The following is a 27055-nucleotide window of genomic DNA, read 5'->3' on the forward strand; positions in this document are numbered from 1 at the left end:
GAGTTGCTTTCAATGTGTGAATTCAGATATATGCTCCTCTCGTGCACCAAGTTAGTTGAAGTACAATTTACAATACTATGCACACTTAATCACTGTACTGTAATTATTTTAATCTCATTGTACATGTGAGTGTACACAAACACAGAAGCCATTAACCAATTACGAGGGCTTTACCTGTGTCGTTGGTGTGGTTTGTTTGCAGTGCATTAAGGGTTAAGCAGTGCTACGAGCCTTTTCAGTTACTAGCGTGACTAATGGGAAGGAGTTTCATTCTGTATCTGCTACAATGAAACCTTGCACTTTAACATATTGCTGCTGGCTCAGCAGGATCAGTCCTGTGCATTTAACCCCTTCACCTCCCGTCCAGCTCGGCTCTCCTTTCACCCTAAACTCTGTCCTTTTTCTCCTGCATGTTTTCTCCCTCGACACACCGCAGGGCAGATGTAGTGTTTTACCCCCCTCATTATCACTGTGGAGGGAGGGGGCATGCCCGCACACACACACACACACACACACACACACACACACACACACAAAGTTTACATCAATGGAAAGGTACTGGGAAAATTAGTCTTGTAGTTTCAGCAACTCACCCTTGGACTAAACACAAAGTTTGCTCAGTTTTGTTTGTCCATGAAGCATCAACATTTAGTAATTACATTATTGAATTATTAATACATATTTAATTATCTTTGTTGCAGTTTTGTTGAGTATAGAGTTCTTGTGTACTTTTCCTCTCTGCTGGAGCTTTAACAGGACACAGGACACAAAGAGGTTCACTGTCCCTTTTACAAGATTTGGTAGAGACAGTAAGTTAGTGTCTGTCTGTGTGTCTGCCATAGTATATGCATGTGCCCACATGCCTCTGTGTGTGTGAGTGTGTATGCAACCACTGCCGTGCAAATGTGCCTGCGAGACAGCAGTCTATTTACGAGGCACTGCAGCTGGTGTCTAGCGTCTGGACCCTGTCATGATCCCTGACACTGTCACTGGCTAACAAGTAGAATTCATTGTGCCAGGCAAGCACCCTCTCGCGTCCCCCCACCCCCACGCCTACCCCACCCCTCTCTTCCCTGCACTTGTTTTTTTTCTCTCCCCACTGTACAGCCAAATGTAAGAGGTGCTTGGTTTTGCTTTTCTAATTCTTGCACAGCATTCTTTTTTATTAATCTATTTTTTACAAACTTTATTGAGTTGGGTAAGAAGTCGTGTTATTTATGTAACTTAATTTTTACAGATTTTCAGTGTTTTAGAAACCTTACTGATAAATGAAGAGAAACTTTTCTTAAAGGGTAAACAGACTGAAGGATATTGTCCCAAGAGCTGAGAGTAGCTTGGTGTTTTGTTCAGGGGCACCTAAGGGCAGAATCTTGTCATTAGAAGGGCCTAAATACAACTTCAAGGCCAGTTTTCTTATTTAGTTTACTACACTTCCATCAAGCTTGGTGTGATGCTCGTTCGGGATTTAAGAAACATTATTAAAACAATGCAGGCCACTCCAGCACCTTGGGGGAAGATGCCACGATGTGTTGTGGTGGCATAGGTTGGTTTAGTTTTTTTACCAGATGGCGTTTCATTTGTCAGACTGGCTTATTTCAAATGAATGAGCAACCTGCATGCATATCTCCTCTTTTCTCCACTTCTCTCCACCCCTCTTCATTCCACTCCCCCATTTGTAGGTTATACTTAACCACAGGCAGTCTAGTTAGGATCATCAGATGGTTTTAATGTCAGCCTCAGGCTGAGCCCTGTTTCTTACTGACATCCTTATGTGTAATAATTAAAATGTCTCCTTAGGGCTGTACATGCTTGCAGTTTTCCCATCCACAATATGGTAATAACTGTTACCATCACAAAGTTTTGAGGGATGTCTAGTCATAAATCATGTATCAGAGTTATACCTCATAATAGCAGTGTTGTTTTCAAGAGTAGGATTTGTAAAAGTGTAAAACCACTGGTATCTACTTGTGGATACTGCTTGTTATTTCATACAGTGACCAGTAGCCCTAAATCGTTACTATCAATGATTTATTGTTTCTCACTATGATTTTTCTGCCAACACCACTGTCTTTGTTGCAAACTGCTCCTTCCCTTCTCTGTCCATCTACCCTAAGTACATTGTGCCAGTATATTAGTCTAAGAGCTATTCTGTTTGAACTTAAGTGGGAGATTGAGCTACATCATTTTCCTCCTAATTGCCTCTTTGTCTGTGAGATACAACCACGTTCTCCTTTTCAAACAGGGACTTCACCCATTTTGAGGATCAATGTAACTCCCTCTCTATTTTTCCTTCTTTTGCCTCCCTCCTCCCTTTGTCAGGGTGTCCTGTACTACCTTGTGCTTATCAGTGCTCCCCCTCTTGCATCCCTTTCCCTCGCACTGTCCCAGAGGCCCTCTCTTTAACTCTTTTTTTTTTTTTGGGCAAATCCAGGGAGTCTCCTTAGGGTCTTTGTGAGTTTTGCTCAGCCCTGCTGGGAATGGGTCCATGTCCAGCTGGAATCACCATCACTTCTGTCTCTCACTGTTTCTTTCCTCTCTCTTGCCTCTTTAATGTGCAGCCACATTCTCTATAGGATCTTTTTTGCCATACTTAAAACAGTTTTTCCTGTCTGTCGTCAGGAAGCATACACCTGAGCCTGTGTTGGCAGCCTGCTGCCAACCACTGGCCAGCCAACATCTGGAAATTGCCGCTGCTGGAAGAGAATAAAACAGCCGAGTTCTGGTCCTGATTGTGAACCACTGTTAGTGGAGCATGAAAAGGCAAATGAAACCACTATACATTTATTAGGCTGCAAGCCTATATCTGTTTTCATGAAATGCGACGGGGACATTTAGGACAGTACAGCTCAGCTGGAGAAAAATATGACTGCAAAAGAAGGGAAAGACAGCAGAAGGAGGAGAGACAGACACACACACACGCACACGTAGAGGATATGGGTTAGAAAAACAAAAGAGGGGGGATTTACATGGGAGAAAAGATGAAAAGTAAGTCAAAGTGAAATTATTGGCACAAGCCTGTAAAGAAAGAGCATGTGCACATTAGGAAAGATGGTGACTGAGTGTTTGAAAAAAAAAGAAGTGGTAAGTTTGAGAGTGTGAGTGTGTCTGAGAGCAAGCAAGAGTGAGGGCGCATTGTCAAACAAAGAGAGTCCTGAGTCAGCAACAGAGCAGTTTTCTCCCCAGGCAACTGGGCAGGGCTAGTCCCCTCTCTCTCTCTCTCTGTCCCGCTCTCTTTCTCACTTTACCCCTCCCTCCTCCTACAAATCTGTGCTTTTGCATGCTATTTCTTGCTCTCTGCACTTCTGTTCTCTCATAAGACTACTCCCTGCATATACCATTGACTGGTAGAAAGAGAGCCTAAAATGTTCTGAGAAGGGCCATCAGGGCCTATGTCACTCTTCAGAGATTTCTTCCTCCATTGTTTACTCCCTTGTTTTCATAAGAATTAATATTATACATTCCTTTTAACATTGAAAGATGCAGTACTTACATGTAGTCCTAATCTGTCATACCAAGAAGCGCATTAGTTTTCCTATGAGAATTTGAGGACAACAGTTTCTCCTTTGTATTCTCTTTGCGCTTTGGTTTTCTGTGTTGCTGAACTTATTTTGGACCTATGTATACTATGGTCCTTCCTGCAGATGATTCACCCAAGTATTTTAATGTGAGCATATGTTCGTGACCTGGTGCCTATATGCGTGAACTCCATTAGGGTAAAAGGCATGTGTTGACATGGTATTACTTTTAGACTTCTCTAGAGTTCGGCTAAAGACTCCCATGTTGGAAACCAAAAAGGAGGGGAACATTAAAAAGAGCTGAGAAAAGAGAGCAGTTGGACGGGTGGGGGGCAGGGTAGTGTGGAACTGTCCAATATATCCTGTAAAGTTGGCCTAGGCATTGAGGCTTGGAGGATTGGTCTTCATAAAAGATGGTGGTTTCTCTTTCCTTCACGTCTTTCTCGCTCTCTCGCTCACTCTCGTGTCTGCTCTGGTCCCTCTCCCTTTTTTTTTCCCTTCTCAACCCCTCCATCCCTCCCTCCCCCCACAGCAGGAGTAAAGCCTGTGACAGCGAGACAGTGCCCTGCCAGCCCCTCTGGCAGAGTCATCATTCTTAGTAGCACTAAATCACTACCTTCACTTGCTAGACAAACATGTCACACTTACAGAGAAATAGATGGAGAAAGAGAGGAAAGAAGGGTAAGATGGTATAAGGAGTGAGAGTGATACTGGGTGATAAAGACAGGGAGCAATTGAAGGGCTTTGTTGTGCACACAAATAAATGAAAGCAGAGCATGTGTTGAACTGGGGGTATCATTTCAAGATTTACTGCCAACCCGGGGTTCATTAAGGGCTGTTGTTGAGGACAAGGGCTGGGCTAGAGGCAATGGACCAGGGTCCAGAAAAAGATGATTTGAAAAGGTTTCATTTTGGTTGCACCCCAGGGTTCCTCCCCTTCTGCTTCCACATGAATCTGAATGATGATACAGTACGCTTTGACATTGACTAATTTGTAGACTGGATCCTTCATTTAGTATAATTTGTTATATATGTGTTCCTTGTCAGAGAAGTAATGGTCTTTGTTATATGTGTACATACTGTATGCTTGTGTGCACTTAGCTTAATATATGTTTGTATAGAGAATATGAAGGTACGTCACACTGTGTTGAATGTTGGAACAGGAGCTCCATTTTGGGAGGTATTTACCTGCATACATTCTCGTGTTAGGCTGAAAGGTTGCTTAAACATTTAGGTCTCACTTTACTGACTGTATTAATTCAGAATGGCTAACCTTAGCAGACTATAGCTAACTTGTAGCAGAACTAGAAATCCTGTCAACAAGAGCGACAGACTAAAAATGATTCTGCACCTTGATCCTATCTCTTGGTTTGGGAGCTAATGCTCGTTAGACATTTCTGTCCTGTCTGTGCTCAAACTGAACACTAAAGTGGGCATTTGGACGTAGTTGAAGCATCTGCTACTGTTTGTACCTCTATGGGATCATATTTATTTGTTTAAATTAGCTTATAGAATTATGTAGTGTTTCTACGATTGATAATGAGTGTGATGCTCTCAGTTACCCAAAATTTAACACGGTGTGACGACAACTGCACATTCTCTATTGCTATGAGGATATCTGTGTTTAAGTTCTATGAAACCAATATTCATATGCATATGTGATTTTCATTTTGTAAAAAACTGGCCAAGGATGAATTTCAGACTATCTGTTACTGAGGAACAGTTTAGAGATGTATTTGCTTTAACAAAATCAACTTTTTGAAAGAAAGTTCTCAAGTCATTGTTGAAATTCCTTATGTGTAGGGCTTTAAATGAACTAAATGATCCACTATATTGTGGATCTGCAATCAGTAGGATAGTGGGAAGCACACATTGGAGACACACAACACACAGTCAAATGCCTAAATTACCTGTGAGTGAGTGTGTGTGTGCATTTGTAAGCGCATGTGTGCATAGTTGGTGCTAATAGAATTCTGCTGTCCAGCTCACAGCTGTGTCCTGCTGATGAGTCCCAGGAGGCCCCAGCATGTGTCTATGGTTACTATGTTGAGGCTTCAGCATGAAACCATGTGTAGATCATTACTCTCTCTCTCTCTCTCCCCCTCAATCTCTCTTTCTCTGTCTCTCTATCTTCTACTTTGTCTTGCTCCCCCCTCCTTCAACCACCATTCTCTCTATGTATCTCCTTGCACTGCACTTGTGCCACTCTACACTTGTCCCATACTCAGCCTCTGTAACTTTTTAGCCTTGTTGAATGAGTATTTCAATACACAGATTTGCAGAGCTTCTCACACTGGCCTCTGTTTAGAAACGATATAGTACAAAAGTTATAGTTTGTTATGTCAGAGTCAGGGAATGCACATGTTTTATTGTGCAGCAGGCAGAGAAAATACTGTAAGTGCTGGCAAGTTCATGTAGTGTATATTGTGCATTCAGCTGTTGGAAATTTACATTGTGTTGTGCTGCAGGCAATAACTACATACTACAATTAGGGATGTAACAATATTTTTAATTTCACAATATGGCGATGGAAAAATGTCTTGATAATGTAGGACTATAATGGTACCTGCATATATTTATTTCATTAGTATAACTGCATGTTGATCACAGAATTTTAAGCGGACATAGCGGATGCTCCATTGGTGACTTTTAGAGCTGTTATGTGGCAGCATTTCAGTTTTCCTATTTCAGGAAATGACATGAGCCAAAAGGAAACTGACACATGCTGAACAGTTTGCAAATACTGTGGGGCAATGGCAATACTAGCCTTGTTTAGGACTGAGATAGTTCTGGATACATCCAGAAACTGTTGTGACACAACTGTGCGCAACACAAACAAACAAAACTGGACGTACATACACAGAAGCAGCCACTTAGTAACCACCCTCAAATCTCACCTTTATGGGGCTTATCCTAGTTTGGCGTCTTCTCCTTGGTGTGCCAAGCAGCAGTTTGCTTAATTCTGCCCCCGGTAGACAGGGGTAGAGGGATACCCGCTTCAGGTGGTCTAGTATCCTACAGAGAATTCAACCGCTGGTCGGCATGGCTGCCGAACCAAGAAAGTGAAACCTGCTGCGGGGGCACTAAAACACTGATGTTCCACTGTGAGTGTGGCTTGTTTTCTTTACAGGATCCAGCTACTGCAATTGTTTTATTTCATAAAAAGACTGCTACTGACTGCTGCATTATAATTTATATACATTATATGGAAAAAACATTGATTTATTATTTAGTAAAGGACATTATTTTATTCTTTTTTCATTATTTTTTAATATTGTGATAAACATCATTGTTGACTTTTTAACAAGCAATATTGTTCTGTGAGGTTTTGGTATTGTTACAACCCTAAGTACAATACTTAAAAACAATATCATTTAATTTCTCGCTTAGCTATACATTATGTATTGTTATACACCCACACTTACACATATGCACACAGTTTCTTTCTAAGCTTACTCTGAAGACAAACCAAAACAGGGAGGCTGAGAAGACAACTGTTGAAAATAAAGGCCTGCATAGTACAGAGAAGGGTACTGTTTTGTGGGAGAATGTTATTGTTGAAATGAAGGATTAATTCTGTTTGACATGTGCCTCTGGCAGTGGCCTGGGAAAACACACAAACTTTAACAAATAGATACTAGTTAAATTTGCTGTCATTCTTCCAATTGCAATTTCTCAAATTCCTTCAAGGACTGCTTTTTGCACATTTCATTGTAAACTTGCCTGAGGTTGTGAATCACCCTCAGTTCAAAGTTAGATCTCACATCACTAGAAATGTCTTATGTATAGTTTCATTTAGACCTGAGCCTTTTAGGTGGTCAGCACCTCCCAGGTGATTTGTGAGTGCTGACTGTGTGTATGTGTGGTGTTAATCTCAATGTGATCACAAAACCTTAGGCTATGTGGTGCCATTGAATATTTGAAAGCAGCTTTTTTTATGGGCTCATGTCCTCATTTGGTTTGATAGTATGTAATGTGATATATCCTCATTTTCCTCTCAGAGCATCTTGATGATTTACCTTAGCAGTCTTCCATGAAAAATTATTTATGTTCAGGTACTGCTTGTTGACTTAGGCAGAATACTGTCTTGGTAGCACTGTTACAAATACGTAGTAGCACTGCATATTGATTACTTACATAGAAACATAGAATAAACTGTCAGTATGGGACAGCTTGTCCTTATCCTAATAGTCAAACCCATCCTCCATGGCAAGCTGACATCTACAAGGCCTCTATTGATTGATGAAAACTTATCTAAAACCACCTCCTCCTTTCCTTACATAAATTACAATGTTATTAGATTCACTTGTCCATTATCCTGGCTGAAGTTGCCGAGGTAGTTAAGGAACTCTTCGGTGGCAAGGCTCTGGGGGTGGATGAGGTCCACCCTGAGTTTCTCAAGTCTATGGATGTTGTGGAGCTGTCTTGGCTGAAACGCCTCTGCAGCATTGCGTGGAGTTCAGGGATGGTGCCTCTGGACTGGCAGACCAGGGTGGTGTGTTCCAACTATAGGGGGATCACACTTCTTAGCTTACCCGGGAAAGTCTATGCCAGGGTACTGGAGAGGAAAATCCGGCCGATAGTTGAACCTTGGATTCAGGAGGAACAGTGTGGTTTTCGCCCCGGCCGTGGAACACTGGACAAGCTCTATACCCTCACTAGGGTGTTGGAGGGTTCATGGGAGTTTACCCAACCAGTCTACATGTGTTTTGTGGATCTGGAGAAGGCATTTGACCGTGTCCCTCGTGGCATCCTGTGGGAGGTGTTTTGGGATTATGGGATGTGGGGCTTGTTGTTACGGGCTGTCCATTCCGTGTATGACCGGAGTAGGAGCTTGGTTCACATTGCCAGCAGTAAGTCAGACCTGTTTCCAGTGCATGTTGGACTCTGCCAAGGCTGCCCTTTGTCACCGATTCTGTTCATTGTTTTTATGGACAGAATTTCTAGCCACAGCCAGGGAGTGAAGGGTGTCTGTTTTAGTGGCTGCAAAATCTCATCTCTGCTTTTTGTGGATGATGTGGTTTTGTTGGCTTCATCAGTTCAAGACCTCCAACGTGCACTGGAGGGGTTTGCAGCCGAGTGTGAAGCAGCGGGGATGAGAATTAGCACCTCCAAATCCGAGGCCATGGTTCTCAATCAGAAAAAGGTGGATTGTCCTCTCTGGGTTGGGGGCGAGTTGCTCCCACAAGTGGAGGAGTTTAAGTATCTTGGGGTCTTGTTCACGAGTGAGGGAAAAATGGAGCAGCAGGTTGACAGACGGGATCGGTGCGGCGTCCGCAGTAATGCGGTCTCTGTACCAGTCCATTGTGGTGAAGAAGGAACTGAGTCGTAAGGCAAAGCTCTCAATTTAACGGTTGATCTACATTCCTACCCTCAGCTATGGCCATGAACTTTGGATCATGACGAAAGGAAGAGATCGCGGATGCAAGCGGCAGAAATGAGTTTCCTCCGGAGAGTGGCTGGGCGCACCCTTAGGGATAGGGTGAGGAGCTCAGTCACTTGTGAGGAGCTCAGAGTAGAACCAGTTGAGGTGGCTCTGGCACCTGTTTAGGGTGCCCCCTGGACGCCTCCCTGGGGAGGTATTCTGGGCATGCCCCTCCAGGAGAAGGCCTCTGGGCAGACCCAGGACACGTTGGAGAGACTGTGTCTCCTGGCTGGCCTGGGAACGCCTTGGGGTTCCTCCTGAGGAGCTAGAGCAGGTGTGTGGGGGAAGGGAAGTCTGGGAGGCTCTGCTCAGACTACTGCCCCCACGACACGCATCCTGGTCTTGGATAAAGCGGACGAAGATGGATGGATGGATAGATTCACTCTTGAACATTTCTACATCCTACAGAACTGGTTTGGAAATTATTTTGAGGGTTTTTGAGTCGATTTGTGTAAGAATGTTTCATACATGCACACCCTTTGTCAATTTGTGGACCTGTGCTTGCCTGTATATGTCTAGTGTCCATTACACTCAGACGTGTGTTGTATTTATTATGTGCAGGGAGTTACACTGTGTACCTGCCCTGCCAGGTCCTGTCCTACATACAGGTAAACTGAAGCCAGCTGACTTTACAAAGAGTCTGCCATCTGTTCAGATTTATGTAAGACCGTTAACCCTGGGCTAGGTTGACTCCCACTAGCACAGTGACAAATTACTAGAGAAGGTAGTTCTCCTTTCAGTGTACAAAGTGTACACCGTGTTCTAGGGTTGAACATTGTATTTCTTTAGGTGCTAATAATTTTTACATCATAATGAGATAAACCTGTAGTTTTATTACTTTGACCAAAATTATTATTTCATGTTAAAAACTGCTGTGTGACTGAACAATGGCACATAGAACAATCAGATAAATGGTCAAAAGTAGGTCTGAACAATATTGGGAGAAAAAAAATAATTTTAGTTTTTTGTCTGAGCTATACGTGGTAACATAAAATAGCTTAAGAATTTTACCAAAGAAATTAAGATTTAAATGTTTTTCCAGTCAGTATGCAGATATACTTTGTGCCGCACATTTACGTGCTCATCATGACCACCTATGTAGCCTGTATTCCTTGGAAATGCTGATTGCATTGTAGTTTCTTCTACTCATGCGCAAAGAAGAAATTTATGGCAGTGTCATATGGTCTCACCGGATCATCTTGCCCTAACTTTAACCACTCAGGAAGTAGCCACTTATTGCACATGCATAGAACGGCTCAGGTTTTTGTTACAGAAAAGAAACACCTTCTGTTTATGTTGTGTAAATAGCAGAAATTCACAAGGAAGATACATTTTCTTTCAGTCAAGAATGATTTGGTTCCTATCTGCCCCCTAGTGAATATACTTTTTCATCCTCCAGTTAAGCACAAAATACTATGTCAACTATGACACCAGAGTCACAGCCAGAATGTACATGTACGCACTGGTAAAAAGGAAGTATATCAACAAGTTTTGAAAGAAAGAATGGTCATTTACCATTCAGATAAAACGTTTTACAATTTTTTCTTTGGTTGAGAAATTTTCAAATGATAAACATTACAGTAAAGATTTGTCTAGACCTTAATGTAATTTCATGTAACAAGTTATGCTTAACAATTGTGTACAAACATTATTGAACTAATCTTTTTATACCAAGACCCAGCAGCTTTGTAGCTGCATAGAATGCAGGTTTCAGTAGGGCCATGGACTCAGGTTGACCCATTAACACTAATGCCTGTTAAAAGTTTTTCTTAGACATTTGCTTCAGTGTGACAGGAGGGCCAGAGTTGAAGGGCTAGAAAAGCATTGAAAGTCTGGAAATCTCATGCCCCCTTCTGATTAGCATGTGGGTGACTTGTATTAGGACAGGGAGGAGCAAAGTCCGGTCAGGATGGACATATTTAATGTTAGTGAAGTAATGGGACTGATTCAGCAGATAGCTCCACTGGGAGCAATTAGTCCAGACATGTGTCATTAACCCTTTCCCTGGCCTGAGCTCCGCCCCTAATCACCCCACTCCCCTCAGCCCAGACCATGTGGGGGAAGGGGTAAACCAATAGCACAGATACAGACTTTCATTTTCTCCCTTGCCTTTGTTTCTCATGTTTTCATTGCTCCGTTTTTAGCTTTTCTCTTTTATCAGTGCTTTGTTTTCAATACAGCTTTGATATGTTCTGTATGTGTTGTTTCAGTCAGTTTTTGCAAATTTTCCATATATCCTTGAGGATATCCTCCAGAAAAAGTAGAAATAAGGGTGTTTAATAAAGTTATGCTCTAAAATTGTCAAAATTCCATCCATCAATCCATTATCTATACCACCTATAGAGGGTCTCTTGGGGGCTGGAGCCGGTCCCAATCGACACAGAGCAAGATGTGGAATACACCCTGGTCAGATCAGCTGGACTGACACATAAGGGGATTTTCCATTATAGGAATCTTTTTAAATATGTAGAGCCAAGTAAAGCTTGTCAAGGGTTCTACGTTTCTTTCCACTGCCCTCCACCAGTTTTAGAGGTGCGTTCCAGAAGCAAAATTTCAGCACCCCTCAGAAGGTAGTATTAAAATCAAGTTCCTGGAAAACACTAATATTTTGGCTACAGTATGTCTAGAAACACAGCTTCCATTGGTCTGCTGTCAAGAAGTATGTAAATCCTTTGCAATTGCCTGTTTTGCATTAATTGGTCATAAATATGATCTGATTTTCATCTAATTCATAGGTATAGACAAACACAAAGGGCTTAAAGGAGCAGTATGTGGAATTTAGTGATGTCTAACGGTTTGCTTGCAGATTGAAGTGTTCAGCAAAGCTGGCATACATCAAGTTCAGCAGCCTTCACAGCTGTTTTACAATGATTGCCATAAATGTAGGACAATTCACGCACTCGGAAAACAAGCACAGCTGACTTGACCATACAAAAGCTAACAGCAACTCAATTGACCGCAGTGTAATTTTCAAGGCTGAATATAGACATTAAGATGAGCAATAATACGTTAATAAGTTTTATTTCTTAGGCCTATTAGTAAACACTCAGCCAGGCTTTAAATGTTCACCTTGGCCGCTCCAAGCACCCTTACCATAATTTCATGAAAAGAAGTGCACAAAAGTCGAACAGCAGCTGGCTTGACCGGGTTTTTGCAGTTCACAGTTAAAGTTACCCTGTTTCTTCCTGTCTTTGCTTTTTTGACAGTGGGGATTCACCGATTTCCTTTTTCTTGTGTTAAAGTTGAATCATGATCCTCCATTTATTCAAATTATATTTCTTAAACTCACGAAAGTGCTCCCTGTTGTTTCTAACATTACTTCTTATTGTGTTCCAACTACTGTATCTCCAAATTCAAGCTGCTACTTTCACATGAACATGCAAAATTCATGCTGCTTTGTTTGTTCTGGATTACTGTAAAAAATAAAAAAATAAGTAACTACACGTCAGCCTCCATGATAACAGACCTGCTCCTATGTACATATAAAAGGCTCATTCTTGGATTTACTGTATCTAGTCAAACCTCCTTTGGTGCTTCTGGTAGCTGTGGATCACAACAACACAACATTTAGGAGGGGTTTTGGACCATTCTTCTTACAGAACTGCTTCAACTCAGCCATATTCTTAGGATGTTTTGTGTGATCAGCCTTCTTGAGATCTGCCCACAGCACCTTTTTTGGATGCTGTCTGACCGACCTCTGACGACAGGTCTTCTTTGTTTGAAGAAATTCTGTAGTAGATTTACTTCAGTGTTCAGGGTCATTATCCTGATTCATCACCCAACTTTTACTTCAGCTGGCTAAACCTTTTACTTCGTAACGTTTTCAGCTTTATGCAATCAACAATAAATCTTCTGAGATCACGCTTTTGTGAGGCATGGTTCAAATTAGCAGATGTGTTTTTTAATATGTCACAGTAGCTGTAGCTCACACCTTCTAACTGGTTTTATTGATTAGACTCCAGGTTTGCTAACTCTTGACTCCAATTAGCTTTTGTTCATGCTTTAAGCCAGGTTCAAATACCCTTTCGAACCTACACTGTGAATGTTTGAATGATGTATTTAATATGGACAAGAACAATACATTTGATTTGTGTTATTAGTTTAAATATATTATATACCATTAACTTAGATTTGAGCATATTGTAGCATTGGGGGCAGAGAGATACTTGGTGGGGTCCCCCAGAATGCCCCTCTGGGCGGGATGTATTTAGTTCAGGGTTGGCATGAATTGTTCCGTGTTCTAGTTGGTGTGGTTGCCCGTGTGTGTGAAAATAAAGGAGAAAAAGGCAACTTCTCTCTCTGGCTCCTTCCTCAAGCTAGCCTATGTTACAGTATTTTAAGACAGATTCATACATAAATGCAGATCATTTCTGAAAACAGCTGTTGTATTGCAGAAAAGACAAAACTCTCAACTTTCAACAGCCACTTTTTTACACTGAATAGATGGGCGGAGTATCACTTCAATTGTGGAGTGATTTTTGTTTTTTGTTTAAGGCAAGAAAAAGCTGAACAAACAGGGCAGTGTTAATTGTAAAGAGGAGCACATAGAGAAAAAGGGTCAGTTAGTAACAACTTTGGGTTGTAACTTTGTAGGTTTTCAGAGTACAAACACCCCTTCCTTTGAGCTATCTTTTTAAAAATGTAACCTTTTTGCAAGCCTCCCCATGTTCGCTGAGGCAGCAGGGCAACAATAGACAGAAGGGGCAGGCCCACAACACCTGCCAGTCTTAATGGTAAACATATGTTAAGAAATGCAGAAAGTGAAGAGGGAAGGAGGAGGGAGAGGACAAGCACAGTTCTTAAAGAGGTTCTAAAAAGGCAGTTTTTTTAAGTGCATGCATACATATGTGTGTGCACAAATGTGCTGTTGTCTGCACATACTGACAGCATAGTGCGAGCCAGAGTCATTATTTAGGTCTGCCCTTGAAACAAAGAGATCCAGATAGTTACAACACCAAGCAAATATGGTGAAGGACGGCTGATGGTAAAGCAACGTTTTCAAATGATTCTTTTGTGGTACTACAGCATCTCACAGGGTCATTTTACCAGTTTAGCTGTCAGGTTTGACACTTACATGCAACTAATGTTTGTGTGTCTCACTCACATTAACACATACACGTCAACACACACAGGATGCATGTGTGGGTGTTGTGCTTGGAAGTCAAAATGATCATCACAAGCATGTGGGCGTGTGTTTCTGTCTCCATTGCTGTGTGTACCTAGACTTAACATGCACAGCTGTGCATTGCTGCTGTATTCATGTAGCCTATGTGTGTAAGCTCGTTGTAAGGTTGAGGGGTCTCCCCCTCTCTCCCTCAGACCTCAGCTGAGAACTACACGTCATGTCTGCCACCTTCTCTCTGGCCACAAAGCTGCCCATTATGGACAGACATGGGTCAGTGACCAGAGTGGAGTCCAGCTAGATGAGGCCCAAAACACCCTTCCACATCCCACTTTTCCCTCCTAAGTCTTTATTTTGGCCTTTTTGCACTCTTTGTGCATGTATGTTTGCACAGTCTTTTTGCTGTATAATTTTTCTCTGTGTGAATCTTGATACATCAAAACAAAGTATTTGATTATGGAGAGTTAGATGTGAAAATCCTTCAACTTTCTTAGCCCAAGCAAAGTAGCTAAGCAGTCCTAATGGGCAATTTTGTTGTTTAACAGCTACAACAGAGGACACAGAAGAAGAGTTTTAGTTGTTCCTCCATTATCTTGTTGTATCTGCCTTAGTGTGGACATGTCCTTAAGTCAGTTGGTCTTAAATTCTCGAGTTGTCTTTGTTCTTTCATGAAGAACTTTTCTTCTGACCAGTTCCTTGTTAGGCAGCCAGCTGTCAGGACATCTACGTTTTTCACCAGAAAGGAAAGAGGGAGTAAATGAAAGAGCGGTAGGTTGAGGAAGGAGAGATGCAGAGATCTTGCATCTCAATACTGAAGTATAAGTATGTGAAAAGAGTAGTATTCATGTCCCATGTTTCCCCCCTGCTGGCCCAGTCTATCCATCACAGGAGAGCAATAGGAGCTCCCCCTGTGTCCCATAGTCAGACAGTGGCTGACAACTCTGACAAGCCAGAGCCATTTCACCACTTTTACACACATGTACACACACCTTCAAAAAAGAGGCACAGCACTCACAAGAGAGAAATATGAACTCACATGTCTCTCTTTATTCACACACATAATTATTTTGTATTTTTTCCTCCTTTCTCACACTAAATGTATTTACACTTTCCTCATCTAATCTATTCTCTCTCACACACACGCATAAATTACACACACATGGATACATTTGCACACATGTACTGCATGCATACAAAGACAGCCCCCACACACACACACACGCTCACTTACTGGCTTGCCGGCTGACTGTAGAAGGAGTCAAATGACACAATGTGTTAAAAGCATTAGGTAAGCATGGATCCAGCAGTACTCCTCAGGTTGATATCATGTGTCCTGCTTTGCTACAGTCTGGTGTACACACTCAGCTGCATCTCTCACCCACCATCTATCCCTCCCTCTCTTTCCCATGCCCCCACCGCCCCGGGTGTGTTAACACAGAGTGGGACACCTAAAGACATTATCCTAAGAATAGATGCTTATGGAAGCACATCTCAGGTTGGGAGATGCAGAAATCAAAATATTCCTTGTCCACATGGCTGTGCAGGTCTTGGTTTTTTTGTTTGTTGCCTGCAACTCTTTTGGGCCCTGATTTTGTGTGTGGTAGGGGTAAAATTAGCAATAACAGAATAAAACAAGTATAGGAAGAAGGTTATGACAGAAAAATGCCATGTGTGCTAGTCTAACTACCACCTGGCCTTATGAACGATCAGCCCGGAAAACAAGACTCTGCTGGTGGCTCTTCTGTCTCAACTGATTCATTCTGATTCAGAGCACAAGAATGACTTTTTGTTGTGATACTCCACAGAAGACTTGACAGACAGGAGTGTGGAGGAAAAAAGTGCTGGCAAAAGAAAAAAATCAAGGGATTATATAGAGAAAAGTAGGAAAAACTCTGGGAAACGAGTCTCAGTTGTGTCTTTTGCCATCACTGACTGTCAGAGCCAGCGCAGAGTCTGGCTGATTCAGCACAACAGACAAGGGGGAAAATCCTCTTTATATTACTTTGTACCTCTATCTCTCTCCCCCTCTCTCTCTGGGTATACCTCTTTTACCCCTTGTCTTATAAAAGGAAGGGAGAGGTATTTGTCAGTCAGCTTTTAGCTTCAGTTTGGGGAGTCATATAAGCCCTCAGTTTTCCCTCTGTGCCACTACCACTGTGTATGTAATAGATGAGGATAGCAGAGTGTATGTTTACGAGTGCAAGTGTGGGCCTGGCAGGGCTGAGCACTCCTTCTGTGTTCTACAGTTCATCACAGCTCAGTGACTGATTGACTGGGCCCCTGTCTTCCTAGCAGAATTTACGTTAGGTGCACACACACACACAGATATACACTCACTCGTACACTGTCACTGCTCCTCTTCTCTAAATTCTGTATTGTTTCTAGTTCCTAACCTGCCCTCGGGTAATTGTTTAAGGTTGTAGATAAGTATCTGTAGCCATTAACCATATTGTTTTGTCTCTCTCTCCCCCATTTCTTTCTCTCTTCCCTTATCCCCTCCCTCCAGTGGTCTTATGCATTGGAGATGCCCAATACGGGGAGTGTGTTCAGCTTGGCCTGGTCTGCAGATGGCACCCAACTGGCTGGGGCTTGCGGCAATGGGCATGTCATCTTTGCCCATGTGGTGGAGCAGCACTGGGAGTGGAAGAACTTTGTGATTACTCTTACCAAAAGGAGAACCATGCAGGTAGAAAGAGAACCCTTCACATATCCACTTTTAGGTTTTTGCACTTTTTCTGTGGAGTAATATTTTACCCAAAGTTCAGAAGAAAACTAAAAAGAAAAATGAACAGGTACTGCAATGCCAACTGGGAAGAGATCAGTGAGTATGCTATGTAGAAAACCAAATGATCCCCAGGTCTAGCAATATATTATAGTAGGACCCTCCTAGTGTTTCAGTGTTCAGCCCTGCAGTGACAATGACCAGCCTGTCTAGCTGCCTCCATCCCTCCACTCTTCTCTACTGTTTAAACTCTAACCCTAACACCCAAATGTGCATACACACACACACACACACACACTATATTTTCAGACAGGGATCCGCATGCACACCTAGGTCATGAAAACAGAAACAAGGTCATGCACATGCATGTGTGCCAACACATACACCCATATGCCATAGACATCTGTACCAAGTGCAGTTTGTGTAAACCAAACAGTCAGGTCATCAGTCATTAATTTCAGCTTTGCAGGCGCTTTTCTGTCTCCATCCTTCCCCGGCTTCTTCTCGCAGTATTTTTTAATAGTGCACATCTGCCAGTGGTTTGTGAATCAGCCAGCTAAATTTACCACCTTGTGGTCAAACGTTTTTTATTCTTGGTTGTGTTGCATGTAAATTTGGCTTGCTGAAGGGAGCAGAGGAAGAAGATTTGTAAAGCTGTAAAAATAACCCCACCTTTCACCTGGTGCTGGAAAAGGCCCTTTCATTCATTCACAGAGAGAGCTGGAGGGAAGTATTTGTCTATGCAAGTGAAAAAACAAGTACCAACCACTGCTCAACTGTAAAAACTGTTTTCTCTGACCACAACTGCCCTATGTGTACTTGGATATACTGTGGACTATTTCTTGTGTATGTTAAGAATAAATACACTCAACTGTGTACATGACTGTGTTCCAACCTCTGATAGTAAGGCCAGTGTCTCTCCTTTGTTGTTTGCATATTTAAATCTAAAGTGTTTGCTCAGTATTATAAAGTTTATTCCTGTTCAGTCATTTCTGAGAACTTTATTTATCCCTACTCTTGTTTTTTTTTTCTTTTCACTTAACTCACCTTTTTGTCCCCTCTGGTTTTCTCTTTTGTTCCTCAGGTGAGGAATGTGATGAACGATGCAGTGGATGTGTTAGAGTTTAGAGATCGAGTCATCAAAGCCTCTCTGGCATACAGTCACCTGGTGGTTGCCACTTCCCTCCAGTGCTATGTGTACAAGTCAGTAGCCTAATCCTCCTTTGTTAATCTCCTCTTGTTCCCTATTCACACTGGCCTGAAGCGTCTCATCTAATGATTTCAGAATTCTCCTCACACATGCTCATCTTTTACACCCTTTGACCAAACCCTGAGGATATATACTGTATATATTTTTTTTGATTGGCCTGAATAATTATGGAACTCCATGGAATTATGGAACTTTTTAGATTTAGCTCCTCTCCATTCATTGTTTTTTATTCATTCATTCATTACATTTTTGTTCTTGGTCATGTGTCTGTGGTCTTTTCACCAATGCCAGAAGTAACACTTTCTTGTTAAATATCTTCACAAATTCGAGTTCACAAATTTTGCTCTCTGTGTTTGTGCTGTTTATTTGTCGCAGCTCAAGAAACTGGAATACACCCCTCATCTTTGACCTAAAGGAGGGAACAGTCAGCCTCATCCTGCAAGCAGAGAAGTGAGTGTCTCTATTCCACCAGAAATGCAACAAGAGAGAGAACAGGCTGATGGATCATCTGTCAGCTTCTCTAATGCTTCATTACTCCACACACATACATATCCTTTTTTTGGCACTTACTGGGTCCATACATAGATTTACATTCATTTTCGAGAGACTTACCCTACCTTTAACCCAATCCAGTGCATGCTCTAATGTCACACCGCATCGTTTTCAGAAAATGCGATAAACTATGCTCTCTGGTCCCCACAAGTGATGCCGGTCCCCACGAAGCTAGTGTGTCCCCAGTATTCCTTCCCCACAAGTATAGAAAAATAAGACCACACACACAGGCATGCACATACACAGGGGCTGCACTCTAGCTTAGCCTGCCCTGTCATACAATAAGGCTGAGAGTGAAACCACTGGGGTAAATTAGATTAATATGGAGTAGCTCTTGTGCAATACTCGAGTGCCGAGTCCCTGACAGCGTAGAGCTAAATAGATTACTACTTATGTTTGATGAGTCTTGGTGAGTAAGTTAATACTGTATTAATGTACAATATGTGTTTAAATTACCTGTGTATGGTCAGTTCATTAAATGTTATCAACTGTTTCTTCATAACGTTTCATCTACCTCGTCTCCCTCCTTGCTCTCCTTCTTCCCTCTCCATCCTACCCCACTCACATTTACTGTACTTACTCCAGTCTCATCCACTGCAACCTCTTGTCTTTCCCATCCAGATATTTTCTGCTAGTGGATGGAGCAGGGCTATATACGTTCTCCTACGAAGGTCGACTGATATCCTCCCCCAAGTTCCCTGGTATGAGAGCTGACATCCTAAATGCTCAAAGTGTCTCACTTAGTACAGACACCATTGCCGTCCGAGACAAGAATGATGAAAAAGGTGAAGAAATCACTGTCATTACTAAAATGTGATGCTTAGGATGGACTGTATTTTTACTGTCATGTCTTTTCCCTTTTCCTCCCCAGTCATCCTTCTCTTTGATGGCCTGACTGGGAAAGCCCTTGGTGATGGGAAACCTTTGACCCACAAGGTGAGTGATCCTTTGGCTTTGGAGTAGTGAAGCAGCTAGTTGCTAGATGTGCAAGTGTTTTGATTCTGTTAAGTTTTGTTATTTTTGTCCTTTAACAATAACATCTTTGATACTCAGCACAGAAACACAAGAGTCTCACATAATTATCCATGGTTTCTAGGTCTGCAATTACAGATTCATTTTTGTGTTATTTGTGTGTAGATAAACTGTAGAATATAATGACAAATTGTCATATGAAATATCTAGAGCTTGTGACATGTTCAAGGCCTTACACACCCATAGTCCCAGGTGTTTTTACTTTTGCCTATTTAGACCACCTCACAGAACACTGTGGGCATGTGCATATGTCTCTCGCTCTCATCTGTGTTGCTACAGCTATTAAGAAAGAACACCTTTATCATTCTCACAAGTTTAGGAACTACTAGACAGGGACTGAAGGAGTCCAGCAAGGTGACAGCCCACAGCTGGGGAAAGATTTACTCTATGCAGTGACAGCCAGGCCAGAGCCAAGTGCAATTATCTTGATCCCAAACGGTGAGGGCAGAGATTTTGAGCCAGGCTCAGAGCTGTTAACACTTTCATCTGACATTATGCCATTTTAATAAGTTTTGACACTTTCTCAGGTGACAAAATAACCACTTACTGTAGATTGAGAATATGTGTGAGTGGTCTGCAGAAATCTTCTCTGCCCTCTTTTTGACCCGTGAGGTGTACAGGTCCTCCATGGAGGGCAGGCTGGTACCAATGATTCTTTCTGCCATCCTGACTGAACGAACCAAACCAGACAGAGATAAAAGAGCAGAAAACAGATTCGACAGTTCCTCTGTAGAACTGTATCAGCAGCTCCTGGGGCAGGTTGAACTTCCTGAGCTGGAGAAGGAAGTGCACATTGCTTGAATATATGATATCAGCATCATTCCAAATGCCAGCAGTTGTTTTTCATGGTCAAACAATCATATTATGACAGTCAGACTATCATGGGAATATTGCTTTTATGGCATTATGGGGAAACTGGAATGCCCTTGATGGAGGCTGCACTCTCTGAGTACTGTCTAGTTTTCTGTGTCTTCTAGATGAATCAGGTGGTGAGGATGCTGAGTGTTTGTCTGCAGCCTTTATCTGTAGTTAAAGGTATTGGCAGTTTTTTTCCCTGATGATTCAACAGGCTAATTTTCATCTAAATAGACCTAGTTTAGGGATACAGTCTTTTCAGAGTGAGTGCCTGTGCTAAATAGACACTAACCCATATCTAAAAAGAGAGAGACAATAAAGACACGAGCAAAGAATGAGTGGAAATGCTTTGGAGTCAAACTAAGAGGGAAGGAGACAAAAAGAAGAAAAGAATTAAAGGAGGAGAAAAAGAAGTGAAGGTAACAGTAGTTAGTTTGTCAGCATGGCTTTGTCTGCCAGTACTCCACAGCTCCAAGACACCACACCAAAGCCAGCTGGCTCTAGCCGAAAATAGTCAGGTCTGCACACACACACACACACACACACACACACACTTAAAGGCTCTCTCTCATATAAAGGCTCACAAACTTGGGTTACAGTACAAACCACTCTCCCCCTTTTCTTTTTTTTTTACTGATTGTTCGACCTCCTTCCATCATTCACTCCTCTGTTCACTGTTACCTTTTGTGCTTGTGTGTGTCTGTTTCTATGTTTATATGTAGCTGGAGGTGGTGGAGATCGCTCTGGACCAGTGTGGCCCATCCACTGAAAGGAAGATTGCACTGATAGACAAGAACCGTGACCTATACTTAACCTCTGTGCGTCATCTTGGGCGAGAACCCAAAATCTGCAAAATTGGTGAGACGTGGAGGAGGGAACTCATGCCACAAGTAGTGTAGTGACTCTGTTTTTATACACAAGTGTAGTTAACACTGGATAAATGATGTTTTTGTGTATTCTGTCCTGTAGGTAGCATGGTTCACAGTATGGCATGGAATGATGCCGCTAACATCCTGTGTGGAATCCAGGACAAACAGCTCACAGTTTGGTACTACCCGAGTGTTGTCTTCACTGACAAGGAGCTGCTGCCAAAAACACTGTACATAAAGGACGACAGGTAGACATTCACAGTTCTCTGCTCTCTCGCTCATATATTGGCACTTTATAGCATAAACTGATACTGATGGCTGAGCAAGTTAGTACCACAAAAGCACTAGGACATGTTAAAATTAGAAACTGGCCAGAATCACATGCATCCAGTAGCGTGCAGAAGTCAAGCCACAGTGCCCCAATGATGTTCAAGTGAGCTTAAAGCGGTCACGGAGGAGAAGTAGCAGGAAAAGATTTAAAATAACGGCTAAGAAGATGGATAGAATCAGTTCTTTTTGTTTTGCATCTTCCAGCTCATTCCCTAAAGTACAGCACATAGTACTTTAGGCACTGCTTTTTTGCCAGCAGCTGTCACACTATACAATATTTCCTGCCCAAAGGTCCACGGCTTCAGCCAGCACAGGAGGTGCTAAGACAGAGTGCCTGCATTGTCTGTGCAGGCAATCCTGGACTGGTTTTGTATGTCTCTGCTGCACTAATCTAACATCTGGTTGCATAATTTTGTTTTTATTTGTGCTCACATTGTACTTGCTCTGTTTTTCTTTTATTCTTCAGCCACTCTTCATTTTTACACTTCTTAAAGCTACAGTATGTAACTAAGGTAGCACTAGCATGAACCTTCAAACCCCACTCTGCTCCAACCAGCACTCCCTCTCCCTGCTCCACTATGCTCCACTATGCTCCACTGCGATCTGCCCAGCTCTTCAGATATTTGTCCTTATGAAATTACAAGAAATGAGAATGTAATAAAACTTACTGATCAAGCAGAAATAATTGAAAATCTCTGATTGGTTAGAGAGGTCAGTCCTGCTCCAAACCTTTTAGAAGCTAATGTCTCTGCACTGCTGCCAGTGCTGTTCAATGAGTCTGGGTCACAGGAGGCTTTGGCAGCAGTTTTGGAGCAGATTTCTACAAAAAAAAATATCTGAACAAAGTTACATACTGTAGCTTTAAGCTGAATCATACTTTTTCAGACATCATATGTTTTTCTCTTAATGAGATCATGGTTTTCAATTGTAGTTTCCTTCTGTTAACACAACTTCAATTTTGGCTGCTATTTTTCATTTTATTTATTGTTTTAGTTTTACTGCTTTGGTGCTCCAGATTTTATCAGTGGAGTCACCACACCAGAAAGCAATGTTTGTGTGTGTAAATGTCTCTTATATAGCATGGACCAGTTTTTCTTGATGGTATTATTGTGAGAATATTTTAGCTGCTCCTCCCAACTTCAAAGGCACTTTTGAGTGTTAACACTTGGTTTTAAGGTTCAGGTTAGAATTAGGTTTAGGTCAGGTGTTAGGTGTTTAGTTGTGATGGTTAGGGTTAGGGGCTAGACAGTGCATTATGTCAGTGAGCATCCTCAGACACAACCGTATGTGTGTGTGTGTGTGTGTGTGTGTGTGTGTGTGTGTGTGTGTGTGTGTATTTGCCCCCTTCAAAGTGAGTTCAGCCGTGCACCCCACATTCTAAACTATGTTGGCACCAAAGTGACATTACGCCAAGGAGACGGTTCACTGGTGTACAGCAGTGTACCTCCCTACCCAGCCCTCCTGCATGAATACAGCGCCTCTGTACGCTGGGAGGATGCACTGCGCCTATGCCGCTTTGCTAAGGTATCACATCTCTGTTGATATTTGCTAATTCTGCCTATGAGGAAATTGTCAGTTTCAACTTGTTTTATACCTGTTGTGGTGTCTTTCTTAAATCTAATTTAAATGTTTGTATATCCAATTGAAGTATTTCTTTACATTTTAAATACCCAAATAAGATCACACTGAGCATTACTTCTTATCACATTCTGTAATTCACCTCAAGATAGTGTTGCAGTCTAGAGCTCTGGCACAGTCTGGGCTCCCATGTCGTGTGTCACACACACACACACACTCACATGTATGAATGTAGTAGACCATGTCGTGTGTCACACGCACACACTCACATGTATGAATGTAGTAGACAGGTTTCTGAGACCAGACCAGCAGGCTTCAATTAGCCTTCACTTTGCCTGGTGACACCATTTACTAGATTTAGACCTCACTCACAAACACACTCACACTCATACACACAACTATATGCATGTGTAAACTACACAAACTGAATGCAGTATGGGACTGTCTTTGCTTGGGCAATGATGCAATAACCACAGCTCTGGAGAAATGGACGTTGGTAGCAAGACGAGAGTGGGACAAGGGGGATGGAGAGAGAGGCACTGGTTTTAAGAGCTTTTTCCTCAGCCCCTCCCCCCTCTACTTCTGGTAAGAGTTTGGTGGCAATGCGGCTTTTCCCAGAATCACAGTTGTTGTCAGTGAGCCTTAACCTGATAGGGGTTCATACATGTAGTAGTTCAGAGCCATGCACACATACAGGCTGCACCTAACATGCACATCTATAGTTCCAAGTATGATACAGGCACACCAACGGAAGATTTGATCAGTAGTCAACTTTTTGTATTAAGTTTATGAGCTCAGGCACTGAGCTCATAAACCATCAGTGTTATTTATTATTTCCTTCGTTCCGATTATAGCTGTTTGTTTTATTGATGTACATTGATTCAAGTGGGATTTACAGGGTGGTGACTCTAGAGTGACATTTACTGAACTGTTGGCCAGTTAGCGGTTTTATTGAAGGCAGCTGCACAGAATAAAGTGGTGACTCATTTGTTTACATCCATAGATGTTGTGTACAGCAAATGTCTACATCTACGTTTGTTTTTGTCTGTATCATGCATGTTTTCTAAATGGATTGGAGCAATGAGGCCTGTCAGGATACGAGCAGCATGTAATAGGGACTACCATCATGCGCTGCACACGCTTACATTCATGCCTCATGTGCTGCCCCCATTATAAATCATTGCTTTGTACTTTAAATTAAACATTTAGTAAAAGGAAAGTCTAAATTTTACAATGTATAAACAATTTATGTTCCAATAACAGTCTGGCATAAAAAAGCAAACTTATTCAGCGTCTTCTTCACATAATTTTCTCCATGACTTTGTCACTCATCATTGTTTCTTAGATATTACAAAATGATTTATACATTCAAAAACTGATCTCAGGTCATGGTGTCAGATAGTGAGATCATGAGGTCATTTTAAAATGCTCACTGCCTCTGCTGTCCGTCTGTATAGGACCAGTCTTTGTGGGCATGTCTTGCTGGTATGGCAATGGCAAACAGGGAGCTGACCACAGCAGAGATGGCCTATGCTGCCATTGGAGAGGTAAGAGCATTAGATAAGGGCAAGGAGACCATAAGATCTATAAGATATTACAGTTTCTTCTTTCCCTTTACTCCTCGTTTCCCCTTTTTCAGTTACCTAGGGTGCAGTACATAAACTTCATAAAGGAGCAGCCATCGAAGGAGTCATGTTTGGCCCACATTCTGATGTTCAGTGGTCAGGTCCAGGAGGCGGAAGCCACTCTCTTACAAGCTGGTCTCATCTACCAGGCCATACAAGTCAACATTGACCTTTTCAACTGGGAGAGGTACAGCTCAGTGTTTGTGTGTGTAAGAAGGTACAGTAGAGCAGCAAGGACTGGGACAGTGTACATTGTTTGGAAAAAGGCTTTTTGTCAGCCTTGTAACAGCTAGTTTTAAGAGAAGGTCTGAAATTAGATTTGAACAAGAGTTAAGGTGAAGCATGTTAGTCCACACAGAATGGATGTGCATATAATCTAGTCATTTCGTTTCCAGGGCTCTGGAGCTGGCAGTCAAACATAAGACCCATGTCGACACTGTGCTGGCCTATAAGGAGAAGTTTCTACAGAAATTTGGCAGGAAGGAGACCAATAAGAGATTCCTGCAGTATGCTGAGGGTGTAAGTTATAGCAGCCTGTCTGCTGAGCTGCATTAATTGAGTTTTTAGCACTGAAGGGTGCTAAAAGAAAAAAAAATTAATAAAAAATAAAATAAAATAAGACAAAATAAATAAACTCATTGTTTTCTTTGCATTATTAGCTTTTCACATGCTGCTTACAGACTCCGAGCGCCTCCAGTAAAAACAGCTGAACTCTTGGGAGATGTGTTTCCAAAACATTCCATACTGAGACTACAACCAACTGTTACTTTCATGTACTCACTTTAATGTCTGTGAATCCAAAACCTCATTTGTCTACGCCATAGACCCTTATTGTTGTCCACAAACTATTAAAAACACGCCAGTGAGCCACTGCACTTGAGTGAGGTTTCCTCCACATGAAAATAGTAGGTTATATCTTTTACCAAGTTTCTTGATGAACCATGATCCAAAATTGATGTTGTTGAGAAATCACACATATGCACATTTTTCTCTTTCTTACCTAACAGACTGTAAAAACGGACAGCCATTCTTACCCCTTGGCTCTCGTTTTTGAAAAAAGATTGTCCTCACACTTTTTGTGAGAATGAAATATGTCACCCAGTTAGAGCATGGATCAGGCCACATATTTCTGTCTAAATGTGACCTGTGCCTGAGAGTGTAGCGCCCGAACCCAATCCAGACCCAACAAGCTTATAGTATATAATATCCGAACCCAAAGCAGATTTTTGTAGTACCCCCCCCTCCATCATTAAACAAAGCAGACACCTGGGTGGCCGAGCCATGTAGTCTGAACCTACAGTATGTGCCCAAACTCGAGCTGGACCAAACATACTGTAACTTCAAAATTACTATCCAAACCCAGCCTGAACCCCCAGGTATTGATGGGTACCGCTGGGTATCCACACCATATATAGTAATTTTTAGTATAGTAGTATAGTAATTTTTTACCTCCTGCTGAGCTCAACAGATTCAAAATCACCAAGCTACAGGGGAAAGTGGTGGAAAGCTCAACACTATGCAGATCTGGTATTCTCTAAAGCAGTGTGAGCATCAGCCAGTGAAGAACCAATCACGATCTCTTAATTCCAGCAGAAATCGAATCACAGAGTTGTTTACTGTTATACTCAAATACATGATTTTTTTTTTATGGAGAAAAAAAAACTTCTCGCCACTGGTCTCCAGCTCCCTAATTCTTTATGACGTGGCTTTAACAAGTTACCAGGACATAAAAAAAAGGTCACCATGTGGAAACGAATTGCCAATATACATACAGCAGCAAATATTTCAGAAAACAACAGTCCAGTCAGAGAAGAGTATGTAAATCACATACAGTTAAATAACACAGTGCACCCCCAGAACTACAGATTTACCAGAGGCCTGACACAAACAGCAGTATCTGTCAGCGTGAAGGTGTGTTAGTCTCTATGGGCAGAGACACACCAAGCCGGCGGTTGGGCCGTCTGTGAGTGTCTGCCAGTTTGTCCCAATGTGTCCCACACCGTTGGCACTAATTGGCCCCTTTTGACAGCTTTTCAGCCGATTTGACACGTTGAATTGGCGTCGCAGTCTGGCCTCATCGGTGAGGGACAGACCACTCTGATTGGCTGTTGAGCTTAGCGAATCAGTGCAGGAGAAGAGGCCGCATTGGAAAAGTGCCTTCAGCCTGTCGCCTTAGTATCCATGAATTCACCCTTTTAGTGCAGTTTCTCCTTGTTTTTT

The 27055-nt window shown here is 42.1% G+C and overlaps 1 protein-coding gene across 4 annotated transcripts in view; it reads left to right on the plus strand.

Annotated features, from left to right (window-relative positions):
- The window catches only part of ift80 (intraflagellar transport 80 homolog (Chlamydomonas)), a 44175-nt gene that overhangs the window by 16118 nt on the left and 1002 nt on the right, over positions 1 to 27055 (plus strand). For all 4 annotated transcript variants that reach the window (XM_020615634.1, XM_020615631.1, XM_020615632.1 and 1 more), the window contains 11 exons: positions 16569 to 16748; positions 17869 to 17987; positions 18370 to 18444; positions 19168 to 19331; positions 19418 to 19482; positions 21156 to 21291; positions 21403 to 21550; positions 22985 to 23156; positions 24668 to 24757; positions 24850 to 25022; positions 25231 to 25354. In XM_020615634.1, the coding sequence (XP_020471290.1) occupies positions 16569 to 16748; positions 17869 to 17987; positions 18370 to 18444; positions 19168 to 19331; positions 19418 to 19482; positions 21156 to 21291; positions 21403 to 21550; positions 22985 to 23156; positions 24668 to 24757; positions 24850 to 25022; positions 25231 to 25354 (1446 nt within the window). The remainder of the gene's footprint in view (positions 1 to 16568; positions 16749 to 17868; positions 17988 to 18369; positions 18445 to 19167; positions 19332 to 19417; positions 19483 to 21155; positions 21292 to 21402; positions 21551 to 22984; positions 23157 to 24667; positions 24758 to 24849; positions 25023 to 25230; positions 25355 to 27055) is intronic.

Source organism: Monopterus albus, unplaced genomic scaffold (assembly GCF_001952655.1).
Source record: "Monopterus albus unplaced genomic scaffold, M_albus_1.0 scaffold167.1, whole genome shotgun sequence".
Classification (NCBI taxonomy): Eukaryota; Metazoa; Chordata; class Actinopteri; order Synbranchiformes; family Synbranchidae; genus Monopterus; species Monopterus albus.